Genomic DNA, 17,272 nt, shown 5'->3' with positions numbered 1-17,272 from the left:
ATTTGTTTCTAAGCCATCCACTTTGTGATATGTTCATATTATAAAGGGACTAAGACACCAAGCTTATCAGATTTTTTTTTTTCTTTTTTGTAGAGGCAGGGTCTTACTCTATAACCAGGCTGGAGTGCAGTGGCACGATATGGTTCACTGCAGGCTTGGCCTCCTGGACTTAAGTGAGCCTCCCACCTCAGCCTCCTGAATAGCTGGGACTAGAGGCACACGTCACCACACCCAGCTAATTTTATTTTTTGTAGAGACAGGGTCTCGGTTGCTCAGGCTGGTCTCAAACACCTGGCCTCAAGCCATTCTCTGGCCTCAGCCTCCCAAAGTGCTGGGATTACAGGCATGAGCCACCATACCCAGCAAGAGACTTTAAAAGCCTTTTGGGAAGGTAAAAGTGGAACAAACTCTAGTATTTGGAAGCAGGAATACCTGCAATTATACTCCCGCCTGCCTCTTAGCAGGTCATGTGGAAGTGGATGTGATTTCATAAGAATCTTATAGAACATTGCATCCAACACCTGGAAAATGGCCCATCAGTTAAGGATGACTTCTTTCTTTTTCTGGCCTGCTCTAGACAGTATTCTTTACATAGAACCTGCCTTAGAATTTAAAAATTAAGGAGGACAGAAAATCATCTGGCTTCCAAAGATGATGATGAAGAATATAAGCAAGAAAATAAGATGGGCCTAGAATTTAAAAGTATAGAATTTATTAGGTACTGAATATAAAATAAACCATCTAAATAGGGGCCCAGAGAACTCCCTTTGTTTCTCTAGGTGTCTCTAGGCCTTTCCACCCCAACCCCGATAAAAACGTTTTGCATATATAATGGCTAGCAAAGACTAAAAAGATGGAAAGCTTCCAAAGACAGCAGGCACTCAGCTTAAGGAGGGTGACAACCGGGTCAGATGAGATCTTCCTGGAGGAGCCCACCATTTTCTCCATCGCAACACTGACAAAAAGACACCCTGGCCTTCTGGGCCAGAGGCTGACATTAGGGGGTCCCTGAGCAAGTGATGGGCTGGAACTGCTGGTTGGGAGGCAGACGGCCTACTCCCTCATTGCATCCTCCAACTGCTTCACTATCAAAGCCTCCTTCTGCTCCTGTAGCACATCACAGAACCGACGCATGGCTAGAGGGTTCAAATGGGGACAGAGAGAGATCGTGATTTAGTAGGTTTGCAGGTGGGTCCCAGACATAGCCAGGTCATGGTCAACCATAAAAGCCTCTCATTCAGGGATCCTGAACTTCAGCCCTCCCACCTTTGGGTTGGATTTCCAAGTCTACATGTTGCATCCCTGATTTCTTTTTGAATATCATTGTTATGTCAGCCTGCGAGACATCTCAATGTCTTGTATCAAAGCCTGTACTCTCGGGCTTATGGCCTTGGCCTAATCAGGATTTCTATTTGCCTCTAGTGTCTCTTCACTCAGCCTATCTTCTATGCTAGCTCAAAAGAATTCTGCAACAAAAATCTTCATGAGAATGAACAATTCACTGCTATATTCCCAGCAGGTAGAACAGCATCTGGCATGTAGTGGAATGCAATAAATAAATGTTCACATGAATGTCCTATTCTCTATAACCTCAGAGGAGAAAGTAAACTCTCTAGTATGGCATACAGGGACTTCCATGGTCATCTGCCTATCCATCTCACTTACTAGGCTGCCAGCCCCACAAGGGCAGAGTACTACTTTTTTTGGGTTTTTTTTGTTTGTTTGTTTTTGTTTTCTTGAAACAGAGTCTCACTCTGTCGCCCAGGCTGGAGTGCAGTGGCGCAATCTCAGCTCACTGCAACCTCCACCTCCCAGGTTCAAGCAATTCTCCTGCCTCAGACCCCTGAGTAGCTGGGACTACAGGCGTGCGCCACCATGCATGGCTAATTTTTTGTATTTTTAGTAGAGACAGGGTTTCACCATGCTGGCCAGGCTGGTCTGGAACTCCTGACCTCATGATCCACCCACCTCGGCCTCCCAAAGTGCTGGGATTACAGGCATAAGACACCGCACCTGGCCTCAGAGTACTACTTTTTAGCTTGTGGTCCCAATGCCTCACTCAATGGCAGTCACAGAACAGATACCCCAAATGGTTAATGAATGGATAGGTGCTTGAGGTACATATCAGTTGTTGTTTGCAAGAGCACCTAACTAAAGATAGACATGGAAACAGGGAATAAAGGGCTAGATCTATAGGATGTTTAAGGGGGGTGGGGGAGAAGATTGAGATATTAAGTTGATGGGGCATCTTTAAAGGATTGGGAGGTCAGCTCCACTCACCCAATTTTAGCCGGGGGAGCTCATCTGCAAAGATGAGGCGGAACCAGCCTGGCTCCTTACACATGTAGGTTTTGCCACGGGATAACAATAGCTTGTTGTCCAGGAAGCGGCAATAGAGGAGCCATTCTTCTTCAAATGTACAGGGATCCAGGTACTAGGGAGGGCAGAGGAACAGAACTGAGCCCAAGACCCAGCTGGCAGGTCTGCCCAAGAACACCTGTCCTCATTCCCAGAACACACCTTTTTCAAGTTGATCCAGACATAGAGGCCAGAGCTGCGGTTGTGAAAAGGGATCTCCAATGCCTTCAGCTCAGCAGTGATGTACTTGTGAGCTTCCCGGAGCCGGTAGCAATTGGTGGGTACGTATACTTTGTCAATCCATTCTGGATGGGTAGAGGAAAAACACTGTCACAGATATTACTACAGAAATCTACCGAGAGTTCCTTCCCAAATGCTCCCTTCCTGGGCTTCATGCAAGTTTGTTTGTTTGTTTTTGTTTTGTTCATCTGTTTTTAAAAAAAACAAAACCAGAGTTTCCCTCTGTCACCCAGGCTGGAGTGCAGTGGCACAATCTCGGCACACTGCAATCTCCACCTCCTTGGCTCAAGTGATTCTCATGTCTCAGCCTTCCAAGTAACTGGCACTACAGGCGTACGCCACCAAACCCAGCTTATTTTTGTATTTTTAGTAGAGATGGGGTTTCACCATGTTGGCCAGGCTGGTCTCAAACTCCTGGCCTCAAGTGATCCACCTGCCTCTGCCTCCCAAAGTGCTGGATTTTAGGTGTTAGCCACTGCACCCTGCAAGCTATTTCTAAGACTAACTCTAGTATGTTTGAGCTGATGGTGTCCACATCTGATACACCCACCTCTTATCTAAGGCTCTGGTAGAGACACTGGGCTTCTCAAAGGTCTAGTAGGAAAGTTCTCTTTGAGTTCACAGCCCTAGGGCAAGGAGTCAATCCCCAAATAGGGGTTGATGCTGCTGTTGTTAACTGGGCAAGCAGCAGGGACTCGCAGCTCCTACCACCCGAATCTGAGCCTCATACAATGGAGTCGGAGGAATATATGTGTGCCTGGGGATGCTCTTGGCCAGTTGCCCTCAGCATTCATAGAACAGAACCACTTGGGGAGCTGTTAGAAGCCCTGATGCTCAGGCTATATCAGGATCTTTGAAGATGGAACACACGTCAGTATTTAAGCTCCCTGGGAAACTCCCACGTCCATCCAAGATTAAGGACTAGCGTTCAAGGGGCTGCGATCTGGTTTCTGCCAAGTATCAAAGGTCTTGATATCTAGGGAAGCATTCAGTTGGATTTCTCCTATCTACCTCTCTCCCCTCCCAGAGCTGAAAGCAAATTGTTTTCTAAATCAGCAAATATAATGACATCAGTTTGTTTCATTATATCCCAGCTATTAATTAAAACTTCCAGTTTGGTATCTGTTCTATTACAGGGAACTAAAGAAAGTGAGTCTCTAAGCTTGGGCCATGGCTTTAAAGGGGAAAGTCCCTTCTGAGGCCAGCATTCACTTGAGATCCAAGCAAGGGGACGATGAATCTAGGTGCCACAGGCCTAGCCACACCAACCTGCCCAAATGGCAGCTCTCCTTTGGCCACCTTGGAAGATGAGATTATGTTGTATTAGAAGAGTCAGAGTGTTTGTTTTGTTTTTGGTTTTATAATCTTTGTCTAAAGCAAACAGGGTTTTGGGGAGGGAAAATCTATATTCACATAAAGACTAATTTCTGAAGTTCCTACCTTCACAACTTAGAGTACGATTAGCCATCCCACATCTGGGTAGAACACAAGCTACCAGACATCCAGAAATTAAAGCTCATCCTGTAGTTTTTTGTTTTTGTTTTTTGAGACAGAGTTTCACTTTTTCTACCCAGACTGGAGTCAATGGTGCTGTCTTGGCTCACTGCAATCTCTGCCTCCTGGGTTCAGGAGATTCTCCTGCCTCAGTCCCCGAAGTAGCTGGGATTACAGGCGTTTGCCAGCATGCCTGGCTAATTTTGCATTTTTAGTAGAGACCGGGTTTCACCTTGTTGGCCAGGCTGGTCTCAAACTCCTGGCCTCAAGTGATCCACCCACCTCGGCCTCCCAAAGTGCTGGGATTACAGGCGTGAGCCACCATGCCCGGCCTCATCCTGTATTTTAAAACAGCACCTCCATCTTCTGCCTACACCCTGCTGTGTTATCTGCCCTATCTTGCCCTCCTTCAAACCTCACATCTTACCACAGTTAAATCTGAGACAGTAAATAGGGTCTCAGTATATTAAGGGCACATCAGAGGCCCAAGCAAATCCAAGAATTCCCCATGGCCATGAGGTCCAGCCAACATGCTGGTCTGTGCTAGAGCTCAGTACCTGTGTTCTGGAGCAGTTGACACAGCTTGTGCTGGGTGATGCCAGAAATACTGTGGAGGTAGCCAAAGGCACTCACAGCAGAGGCCACCTCCTTGTTGTGGGTATACAGAGCACCAAAGCGGAAGCCAGAGATGCCAAAATCCTAGAGGAAGAAAAGCAGGAACAGGAACAAGTGTTTTGTCTGCCTTCTATTCCTGGCTCCTCCTCCTTCCCTAGCCAAGGAGAGAAAGCAATGGCTCACCTTACTGGTACCCCAGATCACATGGGTCCTGTTGCTATCAGGCAAACTGAAGAAGAAATGGAAAAATTAACTAAGGTTATAGAGAAATAGTTGATGAAGATTTGGGGTATAAGAGGGGAAAGTAGACTTGAGGTTGTTCCTAGACAGAAGGGCCTATAGGGCCCAAAGCTCAAGAAACAGTTGTCCCAGTTAAGCCAGGAAGTCAACACAAGGTATTCCTGAAGACCTAGAGGCACAGAACCCAAGTGCCCACTGAATGAAGTCTAGGGCCTTCAGCCTGACATGTGGCTCTCCTACAGCTTGGCCAAAGCCACTTTCCTGGCAGTTGGCTCTTCAGATGTGGGTCACCATAATTTCTAGAACGTGCCCGAGTATTTCCTACTGCTCCACCTTTGGTGAAGCTGTTCCTTCTGCCAGGCATTTCCTTCCCTTGCTTTGAATGCTGGAATCCCATCTCTATGGCCAGATACTACCCTTCAGAAGGTTCTGCCTCCTTTTTCTTTCCCTGTGCTCTACTTATCAAGAATCTCCTACCCTGGCATTTTATGAGGCTTTATTTTGACCTTTGACAGTAGACTTTCTACCTTGACCTCAAATTATCTTCTATACAAAATGGCATATAGACTAGAAGACATTTAGAGGGAAAGATGATGCTTTGTTTGTATTCACAGGCCCTGTGGGCAGTTAACTGGCTATGTGCTAGGAACTGAGTTAAATTCATGTCACATAAACTCACCCTGCAAAACAAGAACCTTGTGGTTCTCGTTCCCAACTCCAGCTGAGACCAGCTCACCTTTTCATGCTCAGAACGCTGTGGAATGTGATGGATTCATCAAACACAGACAGCATGTAAATCTCATCTATGATCACATGTAGGTTATACCTGTAGATTAGATGAAAGAAGGAGAACAAGATCTAGCTTCTCTCTAATCTTTTTTCTTTGCATGCTTTTTACAAGCATCTTTGTAATCTTAAGTCATGTCTTTTATGGTGTTCTCTGGACACAGATCATGCACTCCTACTGCCCCAGCAGCCCATCTGACCCTCCAAGGGGCATAGTAAGGTAGATGGGGTGGTACATCAGAAGGGACCCTTAGACCTAGCTTGGGGGTAATGGGAAGGAATAGGATGCAAAAGACACATATGAGAACATCTTGTCTAACCTTAGCTAACCATTCAACCATCAAGCAGAGACTATGGGAAGGGGTTGGGTAGCCCAGAGAATTTTTAACTGGTAGAGTCAGGAGCTCCTAACTGCTTATGTGCCTCATTCATTCTCCCAACAACCCTCAGTACTGTCATCTCCATTTTAGATGAAGAAACTAAGGCAGGCCGGGCATGGTGGTTCAGGCCTGTAATCCCAGCACTTTGGGAGGCCGAGGTGGGTGGATCATGAGGTCAGGAGTTCAAGACCGGCCTGGCCAACATCATGGAACCTTGTCTCTACTAAAAATACAAAAATTAGCTGGGTATGTTGGCGCATGCCTGCAGTTGTAGCTACTCAGGAGGCTGAGGCAGGAGAATTGCTTGAACCCGGGAGACAAAGGTTGCAGTGAGCTGAGATCCCACCACTGCACTCCAGCCTGGGTGACAGAGCGAGACTCCATCTCAAAAAAACAAAAAAAAAAAAAAAAAAAAAGAAAGAAAGAAAGAAAAAAAGAAACTAAGGCTCTGAGCTGTAAAGTCAATTCCCTCAATTAGCAGGTGCTACAGCTGGGAAGTGAACCCATTCTATCCAATTCTTGCCTACCCCCTCTAGCATTTTTCCTCCTGACCATATACTGCACCATTCATTGGTCTGTGTTAGTCGTGAAGTTTGACTAAGTCTGTTTCTTATGGAAAATGGAAGGTTATAATTTCTAGAATGTGCTCTTAGAAAGGAATGTGAAGCTCTGTAGGAACACGTCTTCATCCCACAAGGTCTAAGAGTGTCTTCCTCGGCACTCCAGCCCAAGTGGCTTCGGAAATGGATGCTGGGAGAAAGTACTTAAGCTTAAGTAGAGAAGGAACAAATTATATATTTTTAAGTGACATATTTCTCAGAAAACAAAACTATATTTTGACTGTTATATAAATGTCAATACATAGGCTGAGGCTAGAAAGGAAATGGCAAAAAATTTGAAGTGGTAAGCATGTGATTGCGTTTTCCTTCATTTTAATTTCAGTTAGTTTTATATAACTCTGCAAAGTATGGTGTATAGTGAGACCATTTAGGGTAAATTACTTTTTGAGACAAAGTCTCACTCTATTGCCTAGGCTGGAGTACAGTGGCACGATCTCGGCTCACTGCAACCTCCTCCTCCCGGGCTCAAGCAATTCTCATGTCTCAGCCTCCCACGTAGCTGGGATAGTAGGTGCCCACCATGATGCCTGGTTAATTTTTGTATTTTTAGTAGAGACAAGGTTTCACCCTGTTGGCCAGGCTGGTCTCGAACTCCTGACCTCAAGTGATCCACCTTCTCGGCCTCCCAAAGTGCTGGGATTACAGGCATGTGCCACCAGATCTGGCTCCTGACTACTTGACTATAAGTGATGGGAATCCTTTCAAGAAACATTACCTAGTCTCAAGGGGTAGAACTCATACCTCTTGGCAAATTCCAGGTATTTCATCAGTGACTCTGGGGAGTAGATGTCACCCAGAGGATTCTGAGGGTTGATTAGCACAAGGCCTCGGACCTTTTTCCCCTAAGAAAAACCCAAATATAACTGAGTGAATACAAGTCCTTAGCATCTACCCTAAATTCAGCCAAGGATCTTTTATAGGTCAGGCACCCAAAAAGGCCTAGGTAGGGTCTTGAAGCAGCAACTACTATACTGCCCAAAGAGGGGGAACAGGAAGGAAGTCTGGGGCTGCCATAACATCCCCATAGGACTAGAGGGACACACCCCTGGATCATTCATTGTCTCTTCCAACTAAGGACAGCCCACCAGGTCTTGGTGAATAAGCAGTACTAGAATTTCAATACTCAAACCCCTTTTAGCACCATCAGTGGCCATCCTAAAAATATGGTTCCCTCCTTACCTCAAGCCTAGCTTCAAGCAGGGCTTCCTCTAACTTGTCCACAGTGAGCTGGAAAGGATGGGTGTTTGTAACAGTGACCTGGAAGAGAAACACTATGTGAGAAGTGTCTCTTAAAATCTAAGTCTTGATTCCTCATTCCCATAAGCCCCGCAATCCTTTGCCTTCATACCAGAGTGCCAGTCCACATGCCTTCTCCACCCCTACCCAACCACTTAGATGGGTAGAAAGCAAGCCCCTCTACCCCTTTAAGTGTCCCCAGAACAGTCCATTGTCTAGGCATACTGAGCAGGGAAGGGGCCCCATTCAGACCTCACTCTCCAGGTGGACAGGAATCAACTCAACCTTTGCATACAGGCGGGAGCTAAAGGCAAAGCCACCATAGAAGGGAGCAGGGACCAGGAAGGCCTCTGGAAACACAGAGAGACAGAGCTATCAGTCCAAAGTCTCCCAATCAGAGCCTGTTGCCAGGCTCCCCAAACTAGCAAAGCTATCGACAGAAAAAAAGTCAGTTTCATGATCCTTTCTACCTGGGGATTAATGTTCTTAGGTTCAGGTGCTATGAAAGTTATCCATTATTATAGACATCACTGGGGGAAACAAAACTCTAGTTTCTTCTTTGCGGGTACACTAGAGAAGAAGAGGGAAGAATATCACTGAGTAACTCAGAATCCAGGGCACAAGTCAAGCGAGGCTCACTAGCAGATGGAGCAATGGTTATCAGGAAAGTCTCAACGGATTCAGGCCAAATATCAGAGGTCAAGGTCCATGCACAAGGAGGGCTCCAGTTATTTGGACCTGGTGATCTCACGTTCTTTTCTTCCCATCCATTTGGCCTTACTGACGAGCTAAGAGAAGCTCCTTTGCATGAAAGGGACTATCTTAGCACTTCTTTTGATGCATGCAGAGCTCTTTAACATTGGAGCCTCTTGCTTAAGCATTGTTACCGGGGAGGTTCGGAACAGTCCACTCAACCTCGTTGGGTCCAGGACTAATTAGCCTTTTTCTGAAGAGATAAGAAATCTATATTGTCTGAGCCCATTGCCATGGCTGTCTGTATTGCAGCTGAGCCCAAAAGCCCAGCCATGAACATAGTAGGTAGGCTCCCATCATCATTCCTGGGGCATACCTCCTTGAGGTCCACCATGTCTCTCTTCCCTTAAATGGAGAATCCAAACCCCTTTCCCACAGAAATAGGAAGATAACCTAGTCAGTGTGGGAGAAGGCCCACCACTTTGGGGAAAAGGCCTTGAGTCAGGATGCTCTTCTTCCTCAAAGTCCAGTGCCCGTGTGTTCCTACCCATGTTGCTAGTATTTCACTGAGAGTGAAAGCAGAGCCCACTGACTTACCGCCTGGATCACACAGAACCATGGCCAGGGCAGAGAAGACAGAGCAGCAGCCATTTAGAACCACCACCTGAAGACAACACATGAAAGGCAGAAGTCAAAACCAATACCTATGTGAGAAGGGGTAGCCATGCTTTCTCCATCCCCCTGGGCAGAACAGGCACAGGGAGCCTCCTCAGCTGGGACACATTGGCCTTCATGCTGCCCTGGCCCTGAGAGTCTTCACTGGTTCTCCTTGTACCCCCTAGAAAGGGCAGAGCATCCTCCAAGAATATAGCCCTCCACCAGGGTGGCAGCAAGGCTGGGAAACTGACTCACATTTTCTGGGTCAAGTCGGGTAGGTGCCCTGCAGTAGTAGGTCAGGAACCGGGCCACTTCTTCCCGCAGGCTGTAAACAGACCCAGAGAGACCTTGTGGCTTCCGGGCCCCTTTCCTCACTCATGATCTAGATGGTCATTGTCCAGCCTAACGGGGACCTTTTCTACTCAGTCCAACCTCATATTACAGGGCTACTGACTAAGACCATCAACTCCCCAAGTCACACAGACAATAAATGAGAGTTGGGACAAGAACTCAGGCCTTGACTGGGCGCAGTGGCTCATGCCTGTAATCCCAGCACTTTGGGAGGCCAGTGCGGGCGGATCACAAGGTCAGGAGATCAAGACCAAGCTGGCAAACATGGTGAAACCCCGTCTCTACTAAAAATACAAAAAATTAGCTGGGCGTGGTGGTGGGCACCTGTAGTCCCAGCTATTCTGGAGGCTGAGGCAGGAGAATGGCCTGAACCCAGGGGGCAGAGCCTGCAGTGAGCTGACATAGCACCACTGCACTCCAGTCTGGGTGACAGAGTGAGACTCCATCTCAAAAAAAAAAAAAAAAAGAACTCAGGCCTTATGAATTATTCCTACTATACCAGAATAACTATTCCCACTATACCAGGTTGCCTCCTGATGAAGTTTTGCTCTATTTCTAGAAGTTATTACCCAAAGAGATAGGGAGGTAACCAACCAGGAATTTGGTGCCTTGAATCCTCCTTCCGGATAAGGATAGCTGCCTGTGGGACCAAGAGACTCTAAATCTGAAGGTCACTTACAATGGCTGCCCTCTCCAATCAGGGTACTGAAGCAAGGTGTCCTCAGTGCAGTTCATGTCACTTTCTTGCAACTGTTGACAAATAGAACATGAAGACAGGTAGGCCAGGGAAGTTCAAGAGGCCTCATCCTACTCCTAGTTTGTACATGAGTGTTTGCCCTCCACATACACGACCTCCTAGAAAGGGAATGGGTATATACACTGCGTGCTCCTTAATGAATGGAGGCTACCATCTTGTCATAAATTACACAAGTAGATACCTCACTGGGAAGTATCTGACCCAGAGGTTCCCATAGCAACTTTCCCACCATATACCTAATCAGAGAATATCTCTGGACAGTCAGCAAGGCCAGGAGGTTAAATGTGCTATTCTAGAAGCTATTTCTTCACTCCTCTTCCCAGGCTCCTATGTCTCACCCCTGTATCTACCATAGCTCAGGAGCATGCTAGGGGGACTAAGCCTTGAAGGGATGGGTCCCAACACAGCCCAGAACATCCTTACTCTTTCAGTCATCAGATCCATGCAGAGCTTGTTCTCACTGGTGCCAAGGTTAATGAAACCCTGGAGATGGAAGGAATCCAAGATCATGTCAGTCCTCTTGCTCCACCCTACATAGATCCCTTGAAACATTAGTTCAAATGGAGATCTCACTGCCCATGAGGCAATTCAATCCAAATTTGACAACTTTACACGTTAGGAAAGCTTTCCATGAACCCAAAATAGTACAGCTTGCAAATTTCCCCATTAGAGCCACATAAATAAGTTATGTCCTATCGACCAGTCATTGAGTTCTTATTATGTGCCAGATACTAGACCAAGTGCTTCCTGTGAGTTGTCTTAATTCCTGAGCAGAAGGTTCTATATAATCCAATTTAAAGAGTGAAGTTTAGAAAAGTTGAATAACCTACTAGCCATGTGACCTTGGGTGATAAGTAGAACTCTACCTACCTGACGCCTGAGCCTGGACCCTTAATCCCCAAGGCCCCATCTGGCACCTACCTCTGCTACTTCTCCTTACACATTAGGGCCTTCTAAGTTATTAGAGGAGAACAGAGATAGGAACAGAAGGGGAAGGTATAGCTAATGTTACCCTCCACCCTCTGGCTGGAGAGCTGCTAAGGACCCCCTTTCCTGGAAGCCTTTCCTCAGTTCCCCATCGCCCTTAGGGTAACATTCCTTTTTTTTTTTTTTTTTTTGAGACAGGGTCCCACTCTGTCATCCAGGCTGGAGTGCAGTGGCGCGATCTCAGCTCACTGCAACCTTCACCTGCCGGGGTCAAGTGATCCTCCCACCTTAGCTTCCCAGATAGTTGGGACTATAGGTGTGTGCCACCATGCCTGGCTAGTTTTTGTATTTTTTGTAGAGATGAGGTTTCACCATGTTGCCCTGGCTGGTCTCGAATTCCTGGACTTGAGCGATCCACCAACCTTGGCCTCCCAAAGTGCTGGGATTACAGGCATGAGCCACCACGCCCAGCCCCTTAGGGTAACATCTTAACACCTCCCATCCACCTCTGTTCACACCTCCTGCCACAGCACCAGTGGTCCCTACTCTGGCCATTGGACCTCCTTTCCCAATCACTCCTAGCCCTTCGCATCTTGAAGGTTTCACGTGTGCTGTTCCTCCTGCCTGGAGGGTCATGGCCATGGCCATCACCACATGGCTGGCTGATTCAGCCTTTAAGACCTCTTCCCAGACCACCTGAAGTGGGCATCCCTTTCACGTTCTTGGGAAGATTATTAATGTCTGTGCCCCAGTGGCTGACTCCATTCATCACTACACTAAGTTCTTTAACGGCAGGCTCATTTGTCCCTGTGACCACAGGGGCCAACTCCTAATAATTAAGAGCTGGGATTTAGGGAGAGGGAGGGATGTGGGGGTGGATGGAGTTCTCTAACTTTCTGGGGCATGTCACTTTATTTCTGTAATTACTCCCTTATCTGCAAGATGACAAGAGTGCCCATTTCATAAGGCTATAAAGAATGAGAGCATATACAGCACTTGGCCCAGGACTCAGTAAATCCAAGTGACTGGAGCCCGTGAGGATGCTGCCCACCCCCCACCCCAAATTCTCACCAAGGTGTTCTTGTCCTTATGATATTTATCTTTTTGGTAGGCATTGTAGTCCTGGAAGCTCGACTGATAAAAGACAGAGATGTCAATCCCACGGTTGGATAGGTCGTGGCTGACAAAGGCAGCTTCACAATCACTCAGTTGGGGAACTGGATCAGGCTGCCCAGACAGTTGGGCCCTCTGCCCATATCTGACATCACCCCTAGAGTCCTCAGAAGGAAGAGGCACTTGGAGCTCCAGGCCACTCGTGGCCCCAGACTGTAGGAGGTTGATCATCCGGCATATTAAGCGACTCAGAAGGGCTTCATGCTCACAGATGGCCTCAGTGTGCCTCCTTTCCTCCAGCGACAGGCCCTGTCTGCTCGTCAGCTGCACGAAGTGCTCCGTCATGGCCTGCTGCAAGTGCAGCGTTATCTCCAACAGCTGGGTATAGATGCTGTGGTCTCTGGGGACCCGGCCTCTCCTCTGACCAGAGGGCACAGGAAGGGTGTCTGACCGATGACTCATACTCCGGGTATCTTTACTGGCCTCTGCAGGCTGCCTGGCACCTACGGAGAAAGAGACCATTGACAATGGAGCAAAGGAGGATCTCCTGGACCCTCAGGTCCGGGAATGGACGGAGACAGAACAGATCTCAGATCTGTTCTTCTCACTTCCATGCCTTGGTTATATGACCAGATTGGTTCATGAAGAGTTACCTACTCTTTAGGGCAATGAGTACATGGCCTCAAGCCTAGACACTGAGTGCTCTACTTAAACGGCATTAGGATGTGTTCTGAGGAAGAGCAGGGGGATATGAACAAGGAGGCTCTGGATTTTCCACCCCATTCTTCAACCTGAGCAGTTCCTGCTTTGTTTGGTTAAATAGGAAAAAAGGGTTTCTACTGCTCAAAAACAATCACCATCACTACCCACTGAGTAAAACATTCTGCTAGAATAAACTAATGCCTGAGGGCCAAATCTGGCCTGCCACTTATTTTTGTAGATAGTTTTATTGGAACACAGCCCCATTCATTTATTTATGTCTTGATTATGGCTGCTTTTGTGTTACAATGGCAGAGTTTAATAGTCATGACAGAGACCATGTGACAGAGACCATGTGGTCCACGAAGCCTAAAATATTAACTGTCTGGCCCTTTACATAAAAGGTTTGCCAAGCCCTGTTGAAGAACATCAGCCCTTCTTTTTGCCTTTTCTTCTCCAGGTTGGCCATACCAGATACTCAAAGCCTTTAGATTCCTCAGTTCCTCTATCCTCACTTGGCTTCCTGCAAATGCCTTCCACCTACTCACTGTGACAGCTGCCTTAGGCTTCCATCACTTGTAACTATGGGCTAGGTACATGGCTCTCAAACTTTGAAGTCCATCAGAATCACCTGGAGGGCGTAGTAGGAAACAGATGGTGAGACCTCACCCCTGAATTTTGAGTCAGTATGTCTGGGGTGAGACCTGAGAATCCTCATTTCTAGCAAGTTCCTGGGACTATACTTAGCAATTTTGTTTTGTTTTGTTTTTGTTTTTCTTTGGAGGGACTGGGTCTTGCTCTATCACTCAGACTGAAGTGCAGTGGCACGATTATGGCTTACTGCAACAAACTTCCAACGATTAGGATTAACCTTCCTTTTGAAAACAAGTTAAATACTGAACAAGACCAAAAAATACCTTTTAAAGCCTCAAAGAATCAATAAATCAGATAGCAAGATCCCAGAAGGTAGGAAAGCTTGAGGCCAACAGCTGCCACTACTTCTTTAAGACAATCCTTATATCCCAAGACATCAAGACCCTTTTTTCTAAAAATCTAGACCTATGCCCATTCCACCAAATGCTACAATTCCAAGTTTTTCCCCCTAAGTAACATCCCCCTACACACACACAAACACAAAAAAAAACCTCGTTGCTTCTTTTATAAATTTAGGGCACCAGTACTTCAGAGTACCAAACACTCTGTCCAACTTCTTCAAACCATGTTCAGTTTGCCTGTGATGTTCCCATTGCAACCTATACCTCCCCTTAGTGACATTTAATATTGTTACTTGTTCAGTGTCTGCCCAGGTCAGCCTTCAGTATTACATTCTTAGCACAGTACCTTGGCACATGGGCAACTAACATAGTTAATGAGTAGGAGAGGCATAACCACAAGGATGTTGCCAAGTCAGGGAAGAGATGAGCCATAAATGAAGACTTTGGCCATGGAAGATGGAGCAATAGACAGAGAAAGCCACAGAACAAAGCTGTATCAAGTCTTGACTTAGGATCCCAACCTTTAATCATAATGCAAAAACTTTATTCAGTGTTAGGAACATACTGATGAGAAAGAAATTGAACAAATATAAGTGTTTATGCCTAGAGAAACCATCTCTTCCACAAGCAAGAACTTTGCTCTGGCCCAAATTCCCTGTCCTAGAAGAGATTCATTTTAATGGGGCTCTCAACTCTGTAGGTAAGTCACACTATCTTTCCAAATACTTGATTATCATAGAGCATTGCAAGGGCCAGGTGAGATTCCTTTGGTTTTGCCTTCCAAAAGGTGGTGCCTATCATCCCTGTTGGTCCTGCGGAGTGCTAGTGGAAAGAGCCAAGATCGGGGTGGTAACCTCCCTCCAATGAACAAGAAGCTATTGTCACCAGGCATCTTCTTCCTTCTCCCAGGACTGGAATTACACATTGAGTATCTTTGCCCTGTGTCACCTTAACAACAAAGTCAAAGATGGGACAGCTCTTTGGACAGCTCTGTAACATCAGCCAGCTCAGCCCATGGTCCCAGAATTTTAGTTATTCCAGTTCAGTTAAATTAGGGGCTCTTAGACTTCTTGCCATGGAAGTCCTTGCTGTTACCAAAGTCCCACTAGTCTGCCCCATATACCAAGCACTCAGCCGGGGACTCCAGGCACATAGGAAATAGGGACCAGGATGGGGCAGGGAAGCTGGAGGCCAGTGTGGCCTAGTAGGCAAATGGAGGAGGAAACTTGTTTAAAGTAGTTTGAATGAGAACCCCCCAGGGCAGATTTATATAGCAAACATTGGGGCCAAGGCAGGTAACTGAAAGTAATGCGTTTTCCTGGTAAAAATGTTTTGGTTTTTTTGGGGGGCCGTTGTTTGTTTTTGAGACAGAATCTCACTCTCTCGCCCAGGCTGGAGTGCACTGGTGCAATCATGGCTCACTGCAACCTCTGCCTCCTGGGCTCCAGCGTTCCTTCCACCTCAGCCTCCTGAGTAGCTGGGACTACAGGCACATTCCACCACACCCAGCCAATTTTTGTGTATCTTTTGTAGAGATGGGGTTTCATCATGTTGCCCAGGTTGGTCTCAAATTCCTGGGCTCAAGTGATCCTCTCGCCTCAGCCTCCCTAAGTGCTAGGATTGTAGGCAGGAGCCACCATGCATGGTCCCAAAAATGTGTTCTCTGATAACAAAGTGAGTATGCAGCAAGGCCAGGAGTAAACCTAGAAGCTGGACTTCTGCCAAGACTCATCTTTCTATGGGAAAAGTCTATCGTAAATGACACCATTCCACAAAGGCAACAATACCCCTATTCCTCAGCCCTAAGTTGTCTGGTACCGGGGGTATACCAATCCTCTCAAGTCTTCTTGGCTATACCATTGGTTTCAGTATTCGTCAGCCTCCCACCATCTACCTTTCAATTCACCTGGGGGACTTCTCTAGCAGCTAGAACCAGTATCCCAGGATCAGCCCAGTAGATGCTAGCAGCCTTTTGACAAGAGCTGAAAGACAGATCGTGAACAGAAGTTGGGAAGGAGAAATGAATGTGGGAAATGAAGTGGGAACAGGCTGGCAGTTCACTTTTGATGCCAGCACATGGCTATACTGTTTACAGAAGGATACTTCTAATATCACTTTTTCTAGTGCCCTACAAGCCCTTATAACTCTTCCAGCCTTCCTTCTTCTTGCCACACACCAGCCTCCTCTGGTGTCTCAGTACTCTCACCTAATTCAGATTCTTCCTTCTGGGTATGGCAAGTATGATAGGGATTGCAGAATCGTCTTCATGTGCATGTAGGGGGAAGCAAGGTATTTGGGGATATAGATCCCTAAATAGAAGGTGCAAAATTGAAAGCTCAAGTAGAAGTACCCTTGACAGGCCTAGGCTCTATTCTATAATTGCTGCTCACTAACTGTAGGATGTTGGAAGAATTACTTCCCCTGTCTGGGCATCAGTTTCTCCGTATGTAAGATGAGAAGAATGTGATGAAACTGAAGCCCAGTGAAGATAAGTACCTTCTAGGGTCTCACATTAGAGCCAGGATTTAAACCCCAAGCCTCCCATTTTAGCCCTAGGAAGCAGAGTGAACTAGTAGAAAACCAGTCCTTGCATGAACTCCAGCCTGGCTTCATGTCACATAATACCCAGAAAGTCTCAAGTTCTGAGATTGGGTTAAATCATACCGTATTTTGGTGACTCAAAATTCCAGGTAGAAGTAAGCAAACACTCTGGAAGCTGCTACCATAGAGTACATTTCTCAAAGCATTTTTAAAATATTGTGTCCAGCATATAGAAAATCAGGTACATAAATAAACAGCATGACCTAAAACCACCAGCACAGACAAGAGAAAGACCAACTGGTCTCCAGCTATTGGGAGTAGATTATAAAATAATTGTTTTTCTGTTGAAGGAGATAAAATCCAAGTTTAAAAATGGAAAGAAAATTAAAATTTATTAAAATAACAGATTTGAAGGAAAACAGGAGATCCCCAGAGGTTACAATATAAGGACCAAAAATTTAAAACCTCTAAAGATAAAATTACTAACCTGGAAGAAGAGGCTGAAGAAGCTTTCTGGAATAAGGCATGAAGACAAGAGAAAGTAAGAGAATATGAAAAAATCTAATACAC

The 17,272-nt window shown here is 46.3% G+C and overlaps 1 protein-coding gene across 1 annotated transcript; it reads right to left on the bottom strand.

Moving 5' to 3' along the window:
- Positions 1–637: 637 nt before the first annotated feature.
- On the bottom strand, positions 638–12,984 carry ACCSL (1-aminocyclopropane-1-carboxylate synthase homolog (inactive) like). The gene is made up of 14 exons (XM_016922417.4): positions 12,426–12,984; positions 10,851–10,910; positions 10,350–10,420; positions 9,575–9,644; positions 9,260–9,326; positions 8,222–8,319; positions 7,913–7,990; positions 7,475–7,575; positions 5,684–5,773; positions 4,891–4,936; positions 4,650–4,791; positions 2,521–2,663; positions 2,281–2,434; positions 638–1,136 (listed from the first exon to the last, which is right to left on the bottom strand). The coding sequence occupies exons 1-14, from the start codon at positions 12,927–12,929 to the stop codon at positions 1,054–1,056; spliced, it is 1,707 nt and encodes a 568-aa protein (XP_016777906.1). The 5' UTR covers positions 12,930–12,984; the 3' UTR covers positions 638–1,053.
- Between the last annotated feature and the right edge of the window lie 4,288 nt (positions 12,985–17,272).

The sequence above is a fragment of the Pan troglodytes genome, chromosome 9 (genome assembly GCF_028858775.2).
Source record: "Pan troglodytes isolate AG18354 chromosome 9, NHGRI_mPanTro3-v2.0_pri, whole genome shotgun sequence".
In the NCBI taxonomy this organism is placed as follows: domain Eukaryota; kingdom Metazoa; phylum Chordata; class Mammalia; order Primates; family Hominidae; genus Pan; species Pan troglodytes.
This window is presented reverse-complemented; position numbering and strand designations above follow the sequence as displayed.

What these genes read in the sequence shown, in the direction of transcription:
- ACCSL (XM_016922417.4), bottom strand. Translation starts at nt 12,929, where the DNA reads ATGAGTCATCGGTCAGACACCCTTCCTGTGCCCTCTGGTCAGAGGAGA. An exon ending in GATTGGAGAGGGCAGCCATT is followed by an intron (nt 9,645 to 10,349) that starts GTAAGTGACCTT and finishes GTCTGTTTACAG; the next exon opens with CCTGCGGGAAGAAGTGGCCC. An exon ending in TCAACTGCTCCAGAACACAG is followed by an intron (nt 2,664 to 4,649) that starts GTACTGAGCTCT and finishes CTACCCATCCAG; the next exon opens with AATGGATTGACAAAGTATAC.